The 18,247-nt window shown below is 42.9% G+C and overlaps 1 protein-coding gene and 1 long non-coding RNA gene across 3 annotated transcripts in view; one reads left to right on the top strand and one right to left on the bottom strand.

Annotated features, from left to right (window-relative positions):
* Positions 1–2,230: 2,230 nt before the first annotated feature.
* The window catches only part of CDH16 (cadherin 16), a 67,897-nt gene continuing 51,880 nt past the window's right edge, over positions 2,231–18,247 (top strand). Inside the window, exons 1-3 of one of the 2 annotated variants that reach the window (XM_005310892.4) lie at positions 2,231–2,283; positions 12,025–12,082; positions 15,912–16,010. In XM_005310892.4, coding sequence (XP_005310949.3) covers positions 2,255–2,283; positions 12,025–12,082; positions 15,912–16,010 — 186 coding nt within the window. In that variant the 5' untranslated portion in view covers positions 2,231–2,254. Of the gene's footprint in view, positions 2,425–12,024; positions 12,083–15,911; positions 16,011–18,247 lie in introns of both variants that reach the window. The other variant, XM_065567239.1, reaches the window with a different exon arrangement.
* The window catches only part of LOC135975625 (uncharacterized), an 86,272-nt gene continuing 78,361 nt past the window's right edge, over positions 10,337–18,247 (bottom strand). Inside the window, exon 3 of the long non-coding RNA XR_010592599.1 lies at positions 10,337–10,464. This is a non-coding gene — a long non-coding RNA (uncharacterized LOC135975625). The remainder of the gene's footprint in view (positions 10,465–18,247) is intronic.

An 18,247-nucleotide genomic window follows, 5' to 3' on the forward strand; every position in this document is an offset into this window, starting at 1 on the left:
ATCCCACAGTGACAGGCAGCAGCACAAGAGCCTGATAGAATGTGTGTTTCTTTATACTTGGTAAGAATAAAGATGATCCAGTTATGGTCTAGCTGAACTGAGCTTCATCCTGAACTAGAAGGTATCCAAAGGTACATTTCTATGTCCTCTCTTCAACCTTGCCTCCAAATCCCAAGTCTGCCTGGCAGACAGGCTAAACCCCAGTGTAAAATGGAGCCATCTCAAGTAGGGTTGCCACCTTTCTAATGGCTGGTAACCAGACTCCTGAGGCCTCACCACCTGCTTCGCTTCCCCCCAGATAAAAAAAACAAACAAACAAAAAAAAACCCCACAACAACAACTGGGGATCAGGTCTTGTCAAATGGCATCTGGACACGCAAGCCGAAACCCAGACTGTCCAGGTGAAAACTAGACAGATGGCAACCCGAACCTCAAGACTGTGCTACTTTACACCTGACATGCCTGGTGATCCCTGGCTGCTAAACTCCCTCCTGGGAACCCAGGCAAAGGATATGCTGGTCGTACTGCATGCTAGGAGAAAGCCAGCATAAGAGCCACTATATTAGGGTTACCATATTTCAACAATCAAAAAAGAGGACGGGAGGAGCCCTGCCCTAGCCCCGCCCCCGTCCTGCCCTAGCCCCGCCCCTGCCCCTTCCACTCCCTCCCACTTCCCGCCCCCTCAGAACCCCCAACCGTCCCCCCCACTCCTTGTCCCCTGACTGCCCCCTCCTGAGACCTTCCCCCCATCCTAACTGGCCCCCTAGGACCCTACCCCCTACCTGTCCCCTGACTGCCCCAACCCTTAACCACACCCCCACCCCCTGACAGCCCCCCTCCCAGAACTCCTGACCCATCTAAACCGCTCTGCTCCCTGTCCCCTGACTGCCCCCTCCTGGGACCCCTGCTCCTAACTGCCCTCCAGAACCCCACCTCCTACCTAAGCCTCCCTGTGCCTTGTCCCCTAACTGCCCCCTCCTGAGACCCCCCCCACCTGTACTCTTACTGCCCAAAACATTACACCCCCAACCCCCAGACCGCCCCCCCCGAACTCCTGACCCATCCAACCCTCCCCCTGCTCCCTGTCTCTTGACTACCCCCTCCAGAACCTCCCTGCCGCTTCTCTGACCCCCTGGCCCCCTTACCGTGCTGCAGAGCAGCGCGCTCGGCAGCAGGGGGAGGGGAGCAGGGTCGGAGCTCCAGACTGCTGAAGCCCCGTGCGACTGCAGGGGAGAGGAGAGGGAAGTGGAGGAAGGGCTCTGGCTGCCGGAGCCCCATGCGAGTGGCAGGATCCGGCCGGCTGCCCTGTCAGCCGTGCGCGCTCTGCATGGGGGAGAAATCCGGACATTTACAAATCCCCCCTGGACACTATTTTTAACTCAAAAAAGCCGGACATGTCCGGCAGAATCCGGACGAATGGTAACCCTAACTATATTAACCCTGCACCATTGGAGAATTTGTCTATGAAGCAAGGAATTCTCTACTAGACAGTTAAACTTGCTAGGAGACCGTTTAGCACAGCTGGAGTTGTCACTGCTTTGTAAACAACGTTTTTGGAATGTCCCACTTTAAAAAAAACAACAACAACAACAACACACAGTTCTTTTGTTTCTTTTTCATAGTTAAGTTAATACACAATTTTTAAACTTTCAAATAAATGGGGTGCAGAGATCAAATTAATATTATATTCAAGGAATAAGTGGCAGTGGTCAAGCCAATAACAGCTCCTGCAGAACACCATCTCATTCAATGCACATTTTGCAAGACACACACATTCCCCTGATAACTAAGTCAGTCATGCATGCATAACTCAACTAACTTTACTACAAAGCATAGCTAATTAAATGTCAGATCGAAAACTGAAATGGATAAATCCCTGAAAGTAAGGATATAGTATGGAAACACTCAACAACACACCCTTCATCCTAATGATCCCCAATGTTTCCTTTGCACTAACATTCATCTTAAATTATCATTCATGATTAAGGCCCAGTCCTGCTCCCAATTAAATCAATGACAAGACTCCCGTGGTTTTATGGGAGTTTAAGAGAAGGTATGTTGTTTTCTAAAAATCCCATGAATTCCCAAAATACTAACAGATTTGTGATGAACAATTTCATACCCAACTTTTGGAAAATGAGCTGTAAATTAAATGCGCAGTTAACCTCTAGGGATCCTGGTTAGTGATTGGTACATTTTTAATTATAAAGTAAATAATTAACCACCAGGCCTTTATTATTTCATTCTCAATGTTATGTTCTGCCCTTCAAGGAGCATGATGAGGTAAGGAGCACTTTCCTTTTATCAAGAAAAGCATGGAATAGGTTAGCTTTTTCATTCTCCTGCGAAGATTAAGAGCTAGATTGTGAACACCTTACTCACGCTGGTCTCATTGAAGGGATGTGTGTCCCCCACTTGCCAAGGGTAAGGCAGTCGCACAGTCTGGCCTTCTGAAAGTGACCCCTAAAGCTAGCAGTTTTGCCTGGATTTTAGGTTCTGAAACTTCTTGTTTTGCAAATATGCTTAGAAACATGCTAACAAAGTATTAAAGTGAGGGATGTGATGGCGAGCAAATGTCAAACAGAAAAAAACCTGTTGACAATTTTTGGAAGGGGTGGAAACTTTGTGTCTATTGTAAAGGTTACTATTCTGGGCATAAACTTCAGATCTTTCTTGGGTAAAGGTTTTGAACATTTACTATATTAACCAACCAATACTGTTAGTTTGATTTTAATGATTTGATAAGTGTTTGTGTGTTAGGGTTTTAGTTTTGCGCTAGATGTGATTCATCAAGGTGGCAAACTAATCAGAAATCAAAGCTAAGGTTATTTAAATAAAAAAATAATCACATTTGTTTTAACTGGAATTTTTCTTTTAATGACTTCTGTCAGAGCTTTGGGTGTAAAACAAGGGCAAAATGTTTTATCACAATGCTAAGGGAAGCCATGTTGGGGGTAAAAAAAAAAAAGAGTAAACACAAAAATGGTGAAATTAGACAACTATGCTGAGAGCACGTTAGAAATTTAAGGGGAAACATACATTAAAAAAAGCCAGGGGCTAAATCTTGGGAAGTGCTGAGTCCCTGCAACTCTGATTGGAGTCAATAGCAGTCAGGGGCGCTCAGCAGCTCTCAGGATTTGACCAAATGCAAGGGCAAACCAGTCCACAGTCCCTTGCCCGAGTAACCTGACTGAGCACTGCGTAACCATGGGCGGGGGGAGGGGGAGAGTGACAACAGACATGGTCTGTGGGGGCTAGGACAGCCTGAGGCTTCCATGCAGGGAATGGACTCAAGTGTCCATGCAGCAGTCAGCCCTCTGGCTTCACCCCAGCCCCAGAGATATTGTTTCATGGACAGGGAAGGAACAAGTGGACCAACAGGCTGCAGAATACCCCTCTGAAGGCAATCAGTCAGGGGTATAAGACCACCCCAGACTCCCCTGTTCCCAACACCATATTCAAAAATACAGAGCCTTGGTCCCAGTCCAGGGCAGAGGTTACTTTTTCCTGCTAACCCAAGGAGCAGAGTCAGCGGGCTTGGATACGCATGGAGCTGCTTGGGTTGGGGACAGGAAATAAAAGGGTCGCTTGCATTAACGCCTCGCCCTTGAGCTACTCCCAGCAGGCACTGGTCCCCCTTGCCCCACCCTCATGCACCCACTGAAGGATTCGTCAGTCTGGAGTGCAGCTGCTTTATGCAGTTATAAGGAGCTTATCTATCCCTTACTGCTGCATAAGCCAGGGTCTGGATTTAGCTCAGACAAACGATGGGGGCTTTGACTGAGAGTAAGCGAATGAGGGGGCTCTATGTTGCCAGAATAATTGTTTTCTTCACAGCGTCATGCATTGCGGGAGGTTTTCTATACTGCGTATTTCAAAAGGCCCCTTAAGAAACAACAAGCTATTTTTAATTCACTGACTGCAAGACTCATTTTCCAAACAGGCAAGATAGAGGTGTAACTAAGACTCAAAGGGTTACTAACATCCATTTCAGGGAACAAATTCCAGATCAGGTTTGTAAACCTTTGTGATGAAGTTTAGGCATCTTCCTAGACACTACCTTGAATTCATCTTTAGGGGTTGTGAGGAAAGCTGTCAAAACCGTACAAACATCTTCAACATTTTACATGACACTGAATGGGCGTGTTAGGGTCACTTGGTGCATAATGGACTAAGTAGATGTAGAGCATTTTAATTTTCCTGTTTCTTTCAACTTTAGATTTTTCCACAAGGATGAACAAGAAAGAGCTCAGCTGAAAACCCTAATATTACTTACTATTTTAACATCACTATCTGGGCAGTGACAGGGAAAGGAATAACCTTTTTATTTCAAAATGTATGCCCCTACCCTGCAGCTCCTTATGCCTGTGAGTAGTGCTTATGCAAGTAATCTCATTGACGTAATTGGCCAAACCTGCTTCTAGTAAAACCAGGTAAATCAGTGGATTTAGGTCCTGATCTTGGAAAGACAAAAACATGCTTAACCTCATGCACTGTATCAATGGGACTACGCACTGTGTGTGAAGTTAAACATGTTTAAATCTTTGCAGGATTGGGGCTGTACTCATGCTGTGCAATGGGGTAACCGAAAGCAGAATTTGGCCTAGTGAGGCTATTTGTGTAAGTAGCACTCCTGTGACTATATGGTATGTTTGCAGGACCAAGCACTATATTTTGAACTGGAATAAAACCAAAATCTGTAGGCATCAGTCTGGGGAATGTCTGAACAAGGCTAGAATACTTCAGTTTATACCCCTGTCCTGCTTCACCAAATTGCTGCTTTTATTTTACCCAATCCTTTTTTATGGGGGTGTGGAAAGGGGAGGATTTATCAGGTACACATCACCAGGACAAGGAGAAACTTTAATTAATCTATACCAAATTAAACATGGTTTCTCAGAATATTCACTGCAAATATAGTTCTGCATGGTACATTAAAATTAGTTAAAAATCATGAAGAAATGGTTAAATCATCAACTCAGCAAATGAATGTAATGGGAGACTGAACTTTACAAAGGAGAACTAGGCCATGATTCAGCATTAGGGGAGTCAGGGTTGCCAACTCTCCCTGTTTTATCATGAGTCTGGCAATACATGGGGTTTTCCTTCAAGGCCCAACTCCTGGAGACAAGTGATTTGTGAGACACTCAGCTTTCTAGGCCTCATGGATGCAGAGAAAAGCATGAAAATGTGACTTGAATTAACCCCAAAAGGCACACAAAACACCACCACCACCACTACCCCCCTGCACGTCACTCAGACATACTAAATAAATCAATTTAAATATCATAATATTTTGGTTCCTGACTCATGATTTTTGAACATTTGGGGTTGGCAATACTGAGGATTTTTGCAATAATTAGTAGAAAGTGTCCATTTTCACTCAAAGAGAAAATAAACTCAGTTAAAAAGAGAACTAGATAAATTCATGGAGAATAAGTCCATCGATGGCTATTAGCCAGGATGGGCAGGGATGGTGGCTAGCCTCTGATTGCCAGAAGCTGGAAATGCGCAAGAGGGAATGGATCACTTGACGATTCCCTGTTCTGTTCATTCCTTCTGGGGCACCTGGCATTGGCCACTGTTGGAAGACAGGATACTGGGCTAGATGGACCTTTGGTCTGACCGAGTATGGCCATTCTTAAACTCACTCTGGTGTAATTCAAAACAGCAGTAAATCAAGAGTGACCCTGTTGACTTTAGAGTAGAATTTGGTCTAAATTTTTTCCACTTACACCCAAATCTTCCTTTATTAACTCTTCACAGTGATTCAGTACATTATGAAGTGTACCATTCATTCTATACCCATCAGTTGCTCCTCATTAGGAGAAAGGACAACCTATGTAGACCTAAATTGGATCTTAGGGCATCGCCACGGTTCTAACTGGAGAGATGGTTATGCTCTGACCCACTGCCATTTAGAAAAAGAAAGGAAAGAAAAGCTTGACAGAGCTGCAGTACATCACACACTCTTTCCCTATTTTGAGGTCTGGGTTTTGCTTTCATTTATGTAAATTGACAGATATTAAATTATGAAGATCTTAGAGATTTTACAGTATAAAATAATCCCATATCATTTAGAATTTTGTCACGTGCGTGTGCCCTCACCTCTAGGGTAGCCCCTCACGCCTGGGCATCTTGTTTCAGGGAACTTCGTTTCTTGTACTCCCCATCAGTGGGCACTTCCTTGGCTGTTATGGCCAGTCCCAGCCACTGTCTTCTTCTCACTCCCTCTGTAGGAGTTCTGTAGCTCAACCCTTTGGCCAAGTCACACAACAGTTTACTCCCCATCTGGGGTAACAAAAAAGATCCAACTTAAAGTCCAAATCAAATGCTCAGACTAATAATTCTTTTGCCCTTCTCAGGTACTACTGAAGTCTGGGCTTCTCCTAGTCCCTGCAGAGCCTCTCTTATCTTGCTTCTTCCCCAGCTGCTTCCTTTTGCCAGGGACTCCTGCAGTTTGCCTTTGATGATCTCCCCACTTCATTTAGGGCCTATCACAGACATTCCCACAGGAGCCTACTCTGCTCCCTGTGAGTCTCTCTCTCCTTTGGCTGGCCCTGTGGGTGACAGCCTGACGATCTCAGGCTCTGCCCAGAGGGGAAACTTCCTTCTAGGGTCTTCCTGAGCTCCCATCTCTGTTTAAACCGTGCTCACCCTGCTTCAACACCACTGACTGGGGTCAGCCTTTCTAATTAAGCACCATTACACCCAGCTGGGACCACTAATTAGCTCTTATTTTGCCAGCTCACAAGTGAGGGATAGCTGCTAAATCAGGGGTAGGCAAACTTTTTGGCCTGAGGGAATAGAAATTGTATGGCGGGCCATGAATGTTCACAAAATTGGGATTGGGGTGTGGGCTAGGGATGAGGAGTTTGGGGTGTAGGAGGGATGCTCTGGGCTGGGACCGAGGGGTTCGGAGGGTGGGAGGGGGATCAGGGCTGGGGCAGGAAGGGGTGCAGGTTCTGGCTGGGGGTGCAAGCTCTGGGGTGGGGCTGGGGATGAGAAGTTTGGAGTGTAGGAGGGTGCTCTAGGCTGGGATTGAGGGGTTGGGAGAGTGGGAGGGGGATCAGGGCTGGGGCAGGAAGGGGTGCAGGTTCTGGCTGGGGGTGCAAGCTCTGGGGTGGGGCTGGGGATGAGAAGTTTGGAGTGTAGGAGGGTGCTCTAGGCTGGGATTGAGGGGTTGGGAGAGTGGGAGGGGGATCAGGGCTGGGGCAGGGGGTTGGGGCGTGGGGAGAGGCTCAGGGATGCAGGCTCCGGGAACCCTCAGCTTTACCTCAAGCGGCTCCCAGAAGCAGTGGCATGTCCTTTCTTGGGCTCTTACGCGGAGGCGCGGCCAGGCGGCTCTGCACGCTGCTCCATCTGCAAGCTACCGCCTCTGCAGCTCCCTTTGGAGCACGTAGGAGATGGAGCGGGCCCATGCTGCGGCTTCCAGGAGCCGTGTGGTGTGGCCTGCCCCTGCCCCCCAGCCAAAGCGGGGCTGCATGGTGCAGCCCCAGCCCCAGTGCCCAGGCCAGAGCGGGGCCAAGCCACGAAGTGCGGCCCCAGACCCAGCACCCCGGCTGGAGCACCGGAGTGGGACCAAGCTGCTGGTGTGGCTTGCGGGCTGGCTTAAAACAGTTTGCAGGCTGGATCCAGCCCGCGGGCCATAGTTTGCCCACCCCTGTGCTAAATCATGGGCAAAGCTGAGCCCAGCTTGCCTCAAAGGGCCAGCCAGCCATGATGGGGACCAATGATTAACAAATAAAGTGGGTAAAATCCTGGCCTCTTTGTAGCCAGTGAGTATTTTGCCATTGATTTCAATGGGGCCAGAACATCACCCAATGATCCTATATTTTCCTTGCAGTCCCAGATGTAATAAAACCCGATTTTGCATTCCTTGCAGGATTGGGTCTATTTAATCTCAAAGCCCTTTTTAGAGTGTGTGTGGGGGAAGGGGGGGCAAAAATAAGGAAAGAGATGAACTTATGAATAGGAAGCATCTGATACGTCTTCTTGCTCTGTGTTTTGGGCAAGAATGTTTTGACAGATGCATGCACCCAAACAGAGCAATTAAGAAAATGAACCCAGCAAAGATTTGTTGATTAGTTTTGTTGCAACAGTCTTGAATATTTGAATGATCTAAATATGAAACTATGTTTCTATGTCTGGTAGGCAATAAACAACAACAAAAACTACTGTAAAGCTCTTGGCTTTATTTGATTAAAAATAGAAACTGAGGCCCCAATCCTGCAAAGATGTACCATATGCACTGCTTAACTTTACTCACATGAATAGTCCCACTGAATTCAACAGCACTATGCATGTGAGTAAAGTTACGTCTAAGTGTTTGCAGGACCAGGACATACCAAGCTACCACTTACTGAACAACCAAAATGTCCAAACTAAAATTAACATGCAGAAGAATTTAATTTGACCTGATCCTGCAAACACTTACACAGGTGCTTAACTTTACTCATATAAGAGTCAATGGCACTTAAATTAAAGCATGTGAGTTAGGGTTTTGCTGGATTAGTGCCCTCATGATTAATTTTGTTATCAGCTTGTTCTTTCTCTTTTAGCATTACTCTTCTCAGTGTTCAATCCAATATTCCTTCCCTGATAAATAATAGATTTAAAGGCATCAGGAAACAAAGATAGAATAGTATCAGAGGGGCAGCCGTGTTTGTTGTTTTTTTACAGATCCAGACTAAGAGTCCTGTGGCACCTTTAAGACTAACAGATGTATTGGAGCATAAGCTTTTGTGGGTGAATGCCCACTTCGTCGGATGTATCACCTTGCATCCGACGAAGTGGGCATTCACCCATGAAAGCTTATGCTTCAATACATCTGTTAGTCTTAAAGGTGCCACAAGACTCTCTGTTGCTTTTTAAGGATAGAATAATAACTTACTATGTCCAGTACACATATAAAAACAGAAGAAATGAAAATGATTCATCTGCTGTTTGGTTTGTTGCCCTATACCCTGGGAACTGTCAACTATTTTAAAATATTGTACATCAGGGATACAAATACACCAAGTTTCTCACACTGAACCTAACAGCAAATCATAACTGGCTTTTGAAGAATCAATTTTTTCCCATTTTATTCCCTTTTAATAAACTTAAACATTTCTGTTAAGCCCAAATGTCCTCTTCTCTCTTGGAATGCTCTAATGGTGGATTTATTTGTGGATAAGAAATGGATTTGTTATTCATAAATATTTTGTTATTTTAATATTTGATATTTCTAACACGTGTAGAATAAAAACAACTTGGTTACACCCTGCAACCCCTTTATCTGTCTTGGAGGTAACTGAGAATTGGGCTCAATCTGTCCAATTTGTGTCCACAGTACCATCACTTAATCTAACTTAAGGGCTATTATGCTATAACATCAGAGGGGTAGCCGTGTTAGTCTGGATCTGTAAAAAGCAACAGAGAGTCCTGTAGCACCTTTAAAACTTAGTCTTTAAGACTTAGTCTTAAAGGTGCTACAGGGCTCTCTGTTGCTTTATGCTATAACAATCTTTCACATTAGCATTCCAATACGGTATTTCTGTTTAGCAGTATTCAAGGTTTAGAACATTGAAAACATTAACATGGAATCTTTACATTAGATTGAAATTCTCACCCTTGAAAGGAGGCAAAACTTTTTAGAAACCATAAATAAGAGCTTAGAAATCCTGGCAATGTAGTTTGTTTGGGTATTGGTTTGGTTTTTTGTCTTTTTTCAGAGTAGCAGCCGTGTTAGTCTGTATCCGCAAAAAGAAGAACAGGAGTACTTGTGGCACCTTAGAGACTAACAAATTTATTAGAGCATAAGCTTTCGTGGACTACATTTGTTTTGGTCTTCTGCTTAATTTTTGCCTTAAGGATCTGCAAGTAAATTAATGTGAGACATGAGCAATGTATTTAAGGCAGGTTGAGCTTGTGTGAACCAGTATTTTCCTGGCATAGTATTAACTAGAACCTAGCATAGTAAGAGGCCTACTACCAGCTCAAGTTATTTGGACTCAGGGAGAGAGAAAATAAGAATACTGTAGGATTATGTTAAAGGTGACCTACAGAAGAAAAAATGTATTTGGGCCTCTTTTTGATTATTTATGTTGCATAAAAAGAGCTTGAAAGTTTTTTTAAAAAAATTCTATTTTGTGTTTTTTCATTACAAACATCAGGAATATTAAGTCTTGGTTTTTGTTTATCTACTACTTAACTCCTTGGACTTGAGTAGGAGCTGTCTCAATTGTGCATTGAAGGAGAAGAGAATCTTTAACAAAGAGAGCTTTCCTCCCAAGTGTTTGCAAGAAATTCGAGTTAAACAGGTGTTAATAAAACTAAATAAACAAATTTTAAACAGCCTCACTAAAAATCCCTTCTCTGTTAAATTGCTCAGGTTTCAGTCTTGTGAAGTTATAATCCAACGAGTTCTCCAGTCATACAAGTAGCATTCCAGCAAAGACAGGGAATCAAGACCTATTTCTGCTGTGAAAAGCAAAGAAGAAAAAAGTGCTTTAAGAACTCCTTTCAAGTCTTCTTTAAATAACAGAAAGAAGCAACAAGGGCATAACTATATTTTACCCTCTTTGTAGGTCCTTTAAAATACATCGACACATAAAACAACAATAAACCACAAGGCCAAAATTCCGTTGTTTTAAGTGACCAACAAAAAAAAAAGGGCTACAGCTCACCAAGTTTAAGAGCTTTCTAGCAAGACACTTCCTTTACAGTGGTTTGTCTTGGGGTATCAAACCATTGTGTTGCTCTTCTGATGATCCATTCTTTGGCTGAACCTCACCAGAACAAAAAAGTGTTGCAGACATCAAACTTATTTTAAGTAGTTAAAGAAACAAAGATCTTTCAGTGAAGCTTGGAGTAATCAGAAGTATAGGGGCCAGATGGTCAGCACATCCAGTGGTCAGGGCACTGGACTGGGTCAGGGGTTGTGTTCCTGGTTTTCCCACTGACCTGTTGGGTGATCTGGGGTGAGTCACTTCACTTCACTGTTTGCCCTCCCACCCTTCATCATCTCACCTATTTTTACTGCAGCATCTTCCGGGCAGGAACTATCTCCTGCTATGTATTTGTGCTGTACCTAGCATCAGGGCTTAACTTGTGCTGAGGCTTGCCCTGTGCTCAGCCCTGGCCCCTCTTTTCATGCTAGGCACAGCCCCAGTACCTCTTCTGTCAGTGGCATTTAGTAAGGCATGCAATTCTACATTGCATGCAAGGCGTGACCTTGCACATATGGTGAGTGCAAGGTCATGTGATGCAGAGGATGCCATTTTGTTTCGCTTAAGCCCTGGCACCTCTTTCTTTACAAATTAAGCATTACCTAACACAACAGGCCTCCTTGGATTTGGGCCTCTCAGCACTGCAAAAATAATAGCAGCAGCAACAACAGAACCTGCTATGATGCCACTGACTGAAATCTGACTCGGGTCAGCACAGATTGAAAGTCATTATTAACTGAATGAAATAGGTTTGGTGGTCTCAAAAGGTGTCAGCATCACAAAAGTCACTGTCACAAGTGTAATGCTTGTTGGCAGTGCCAGAGGGGAGGCTAAGGACTACCCTCTTTCCTGTAGGGGTGGTCCATGCAGGGCCAGGCTGAGATGCAGTGACAATAATGTGTGGGGAGTTTGCTTTAATTCTGCTAGCTCAGAAACTCTTCTGTGGTTAGATGTAAAGCTTTGTACTCCTGTCCTATCAACATGCATTCAAACATTTAATGGATAATCGTAGATAGATTTAATACATAACTTCAAAAATGGGGGTGACCAGCTGTATCATATAGCACCTTCTGCCAGTTCTACATTAGATGGTATGCAGTCTACATATTTCATGGTCAGGACCTGTATATTTCTAGGTCCCTGACTTTATTTCAAATGGGCTCAGATATGTATTATAACCATGTTTCACCATATAAATTTTATCTTGCTATGTGATTTCAGAGGCAAAACAGAGAATTTAAGTCGGGGAGGGGGGAATATTGTTTCTCAAGTGAATTCCAACTCATGTGAGGTTTCTTTCATTTAACTTTAGGGTGTCTAAATGCATGTTTCCTGTCTGGCTACTGATTATCTACTCTTCCGTTATTCAAGTGAGTGATATATTTTACACATATCATGTTTGTATTGCATCTTAGGTTTCTATGAACATACATGCATTGCTTATGTTAATAACTTTACTATGGTACATGCTACAAGACTCCATATACTAAATAACCTAGAAGTCAGACAATAAAAGGCCCTTATAACAGAATGAACATAAACTTAGGGTGACCAGATGTCCCATTTTTAAAGGGACAGTCCCGTTTTTTGGGACTTTTTCTTATATAGGCACCTATTACCCCCTACCCCCATCCCGTTTTTTCACAGTTGCTATCTGGTCACCCTACGTAAACTAGTACAATATTCTATCATAAAGTATCAGATATAGTTCTTGAGAACAAAGAGGAAAACAATATTAAACTCCAAAATTGACATTATATATATCAATTAAATAAAACAACAACTTTTAGCTTTAAGAACAATTTTGTAATTCCCCACCCATCCACTCCCCATTGTTTCTAAACTCCTATGATGCAAAGTGCAGGGTAAATTTCTCATGCCATAAATCTGGCCTGTGCCTTTTAATAAGAGAAGAAACAGAAATTAGATTCTTTATTACCGGGTCTAGAGACATTTTTGGCTCGGCAACATCTATTGGGGCTGATTCTGACCTTGCTTACCAATGTAAGGCCCCAGTTCAGCAAAGTCCTTAAGCATATGACTAACTTTAAGCACACGAGTTGTCCCACATGACTAGTTCCCCTACTCATGTGCGTAAAGTTAAACACATGCTTAAGAATCTTGCTGAATGAGGTCTCAGTCAGGAGCTACCCCACTCAGTCGAGTTTACACTGAGGTAAGTTAGATCAGATGAAGTGTGCAGGGCCTGATTCTTCACTGTCATGCACCCAGTGAAGCCATTGTACAAAGTGGGTGTAAAAAGCTACCAAATCAGAAATATTGCACTCGGGTGTAAATGGCTACATGTAACCCACACACTTCCTGGGTGAGGTGTTCTGTCCCATCTAGTGGCACCGAGACCACTTAGAGAGAGAAAGAGATTAATGAGTCTGCTCTACAGCCTTAGCTATCGGCCATACGGCTTTTAGCTCATGCAGTAGAGGCTCATTCATTTAGTTCCAGGGTCCCAAGTTTGATCCCGCCCACCGACAACTGGGGTCTGTTGGTATTACATTCACAAGATGCAATGCAGCAGAAGATAGGGCCCAGAGAGTCTAATTCTGGATATGCAGCAGTATCTTAAAAAAAAAAAGTCCTAATTGTGAAGCCTACCTAAGACGTCTTCCAATACAACTCTTATCCACACCTACAAATGCTGAAGCCAGAGCTCCCCATCATGGCCACATTTACCAACTGATCCATACTCATGAAGTTGGGTATATCTGGGTGAATGGTTTGGCAAGGATTAAAATCCAGTCTCCCCAGAGCAGGGTGAGTTCTAAGCAATAGCAAACTGAACACAAACTTCCATGAATTTGGGGTTAGCAACCATAATGTTACAGTGCTGTGTTGTGATGTGATGTTGTTTGGTCCATGATATTGTGACACAAATCCCCCCATATTACTGGCTCAGAAGAACCCTCAGCTTTGCAAACACAATTCGTGGAGCATGGGAAGAAGTTTGATTTGAACCTATTCCTGAAGCATATTGTGAACTCTCACAGGTGTATACACCATGAATAGAGGAGCTAAATATGATTATGAATGCTCTGAACACAATAAATCCATAATGCATTTGACCAAGATGCACTTACTAATGCATCTGTTGTATACTTAGGTAGAAAGGGAACAGGTTGATAAGGGCAATGACCCAACAAGAGTAGAGAAGTATGGACACAAGTACGAAACACGGCTGGAGGTTAATGATGTAGAGTTTATACAGGTTAAAATAAATCTCTCTTACACATACACCTAAACACTGACAAAACATATTCTCTCTCTCTCTCTCTCTCTCTCTCTCTCTCACACACACACACACACACACACACACGCACTTCCAATGGAAGAATATTTACTTCATTGACATCTCTTGATGTTAGGTATTGATATCTAGACAGTAGTACCAAAGAGACACATACTTGGTGAGATCTCCCCATTTCTAGTTATTAGTACTCCTGTATTCAGTGGGAAATGTTCTGTGTGTTTGTGAATGGTTATAAGAGTGTTCCCTGCCTATTCAAGGCTTTCTTTCCTTATTCAAGGCTTTCTTTTGTTATATATTACTGTTCTGTGAATCATTTGTACCTTTCTGGATTTTTTTGTAACACATTCACCATCCATTAGAGTAGCATTGTACATTATAATACAATTCTCTGAGGTTCAAGATTTGGCTATATCTATTATGTCTCTATATTAGAATAATGAGCAATAATAGTGTATCTTCCTTTCTCAGTTGCTATTGCATATATAATTTGTTAACTCTAGTTATCAAATAAATAAAATGTGTTACTTGTGATTTCAGTTTCTATAGGATGGCATATGCTCTATGTACAGCAGGGGTCGGCAACATTTGGCACGCAGCTCGCCAGGGTAAGCACCCTGGCGGGCCGGGCCAGTTTATTTACCTGCTGACGCGGCAGGTTCGGCCGATCGCGGCCCCCACTCACCACGGTTCGCCGTCCCGGGCCAATGGGGGTGGCGGGAAGCGGCGCAGGCAAGGGATGTGCTGGCCGCGGCTTCCCGCCGCCCCCATTGGCCCGGGACAGTGAACCGCTGCCACTGGGGGCCGTGATCGGCCGAACCTGCCGTGTCAGCAGGTAAATAAACTGGCCCGGCCTGCCAGGGTGCTTACCCTGGCGAGCCGCGTGCCAAATGTTGCCGACCCCGATGTACACACACACACACACAAACACACATTACAAGACACACATATGGACCCAATTTCACAGAGACATTTTATACTGAAGACACTACTACACCAGTACTGAGAAACAGTGCTATGCATAGCAAGGAGTTCTGATGACATCATATTAACTAAACAGACTGAGCAAGGTGTGTTTATAGCCATATCCAGAGTTTTCCTGTTTTACATTTTATATAAGAAGGAATCCATAAAGTCTATAAAATACAACAAAGGAAAAGTAGTGTATAAGGCTACTCTGACATCAGTCAATCTAGGCATTGTATTCATCATCATGATAGCTGACAGCTCTGACAAAGAAGAGGTCTTCAAAACATTTATTGTGGTATATTGAGGACTGTGTTGCAATTGCAAGCTATCACTTTAAGGGCAGGGGAGGGGGAAGAGGAGCTGTTTCTGGTTCTGTTCTCAGACTAGGGAGCTAGGATCATAGTGACCAAAAGCTAATACTAAAAGGTGTTGAGAGCGCGCAGCTCCCCTGATTTCAATGGAAGTTGTGGGCACTCAGCACCTTTCAAAATCAGGTCCTATATGAGGACCTACTACCTTATCCTATTTGCTGCTAGAAACAGGTTGAACCTTGGCTGAGACTAGCTGTTCTGTGTCAGGCTGCTGACAGTGACCATAAAGGAAGACGGATATGTAATAGGATGGTCTATTTAGTTTGTTAACTCATAGCAAAATGATTGCCATTTCCATATCAGCTCCACATCTCTTATCTGAGCAGAGACGGATTAGAGTAACACCTTACAGGCACTGCATATACATTTATTCTCACTAGGAAAAGTCTGAGGACACTGAACCCCATACTAATCTCTTTACACTGGTGTAGATCCAGAGTAACTCCGCTAACTTCTATGGAGTCACAGTGGTGTCAATGAGATCAGAATCTGGGCCATGATTTTGAAGCAAGGGACATGTTGCCAGGAAAAAAATTAAATTAAGAAATATTTTCATTTGCTTTTGACAAAACTAAGAGGCTAAATCCTCTTCCACAGGTTTTCGCAGTGTTGTCTGCAATATATCCCACCAACAGGGAAGAATACATTGAGGTACCTGAAAATTATGGTGGTTCATTCCCTCTGTATCTGAAGAAGGTAGGAATTTAAATACTGATTCATACAACCAACAAGGTGACAAATGGTAAAATACCTTAGACTTCAGCTAAAGACCTAATCAAGATTTCATTGGCCTGATCCTCATCTTCACTGGTGTAAATCTGGAGTATCTCCACCAAAATTATTGGAGTCATGCCAGGGCAAAACTGGCATGATGGAGAGGAGAGTCAGACTACTGACTCTCTATCAATGGGCCATTGTATAATAGGACCTTTTTGCTATATATAAAAAAGTCAATTTAACTCTTTGTTTTCTGTCTGCTTTCTAATCCCTAGTAGCTCTCTTCCATCCTCAAAGTGCTAGTATCCAGGAAACACAGGAGCCAGCTGTTGTCATCATATAAAAATATATTGAATTGAATACATTTGTTTTTGGCAATCTGTTTTTTGCTCCATAATGATTAACTATTTCAGCCATGTCTTGTGTTAGTGACGTGGTTTGAAGTTGGGAGTTCAATGTGAACAATAAAAGGGAAAGATTCGATTGATCTTAATTTGCCTAAAGAGCTGAGAACTCAATAATTGAAATTTTCTATTTTTTGTTGTTAATTTTATGGAAAAAAATGGTTGAAATTTCCCATGGAAATGTCTGAATTTTTAGCAACAAATAAAAAACTGAAAACATTTCAACTAAAAAACAAGGGGTTGAAAGCTGAAAATTTTGATTTGAAAATGCTTCTGGACTACATACTGGGAGTTTTAGTCCAGGTGCCTCATGATCTCATTCTCCTCTCTGGGCTGGGGTCCCTAGCCACACTATGTCTCCCATAATGCACCATAGTCTTCCCTCTTCTTGAACCACAACCAGCTGAATATCATGGGATTTCTTGGCCATGGTGCATCACAGGAAATGTTTGTCTGGAGAACCCAGTCCGTAGAGAAGCATGAGGGACCGAAACGAAAACTCCATAAGGCACCTCACTGGCATTTCCAATAGAAATTTTTCGATTTATACCCCAAATGTTTCAGTTTTCTATGGCCCATATCCTTAATCTTCACAGAAATATGGAACAGATCCAGTCTATCTTAGGTTTTACACTAGTATCCATTTAAGTGTGGTCTTTCCATAATGTTTGATGAAAATAAAAAATGCTGATCCGAATCTGTAAGTAAACACCATTTACTGTAGTCACTCAGGTTAAATGTGTATTTTAAATAGTCCCATGCCATATAGATATTCTTCTGATTAATAGATTCCAAAAAGTCATTCCCTAGAAATGGGGAAAAGGTAAAACTGTATAAGAAAATAAAAGCTAAGTAATTTTAACACAAAAGTCAGAGAGCACATTACTGAAACAAAACAGGATCAATAACTATCACTGATAGTTGCATTTTTTTAATTCATAACAACTTGTTTGAATTCAATAATTGATCTCTGTTAGAATAGCAAGTAAAACGTCATTTTCTTTCATAGTCACAAGCAGCATCTGCCATTTAATAAGTGTTTTCTGTAACTCAGTCTGTACTTAAATTGACTTCAAGCAGATCACTGCCATTTTATGGCTGCTGTTCTCTGCACCACCAACTCGGATGCTTTAAGGTCAGCTTTGATAGTCAGTAAAGTTAAAGCCAGTATCAGCACAAAAATATGGGTATTTCCAGGCCTGAGTCTTTGGTGTCAGAACTACTTTGTCAATAGTAACAGCAGTATCACTTTCCAGAGCTGGTACCTTCTAAGTGCATGGGCACATGGATTGGTGCCAGGGACAGAGACATTTTTTAAAATAAAAATATTAAGGGCCATATTTTCAGAGGGCCTGAAAAAATAAGCCTTGCATGTGCAACATGTAATGGTCACGGGACTCTCTAAGTGTCCAGTTGTGTGTGAAGTATCAAAGGGGTAGCCGTGTTAGTCTGGATCTGTAAAAGCAGCAAAGAGTCCTGTGGCACCTTATAGACTAACAGACTCTTTGCTGCTTTTACAGTTGTGTGTGCAAATTCAAGTTTTATGCACTCAAATGGATATACCTGCAAATATTTGTAGGCACATTTTTGAAGACTGAAAATCTGCCCCTCAATTTTTAATCAGAATAATTAGAGAATAATAAACTCAGTATCTTATTGTGTGTCAAGATGCCTCCTCCTTGAAAATAACTTACAAAATGTACTTGTTCTTGAAGCATTCGAGCTAATTCTGAATTTCCTACTTAGGCAAAATGTCCGCTAAAGTCACTGGATGTTTTGCCTGAGTAAGTACAGAAAGAATGGGCCCTTAAT

This window comes from Chrysemys picta, chromosome 14 (assembly GCF_011386835.1).
Source record: "Chrysemys picta bellii isolate R12L10 chromosome 14, ASM1138683v2, whole genome shotgun sequence".
Taxonomy (NCBI): Eukaryota; Metazoa; Chordata; order Testudines; family Emydidae; genus Chrysemys; species Chrysemys picta.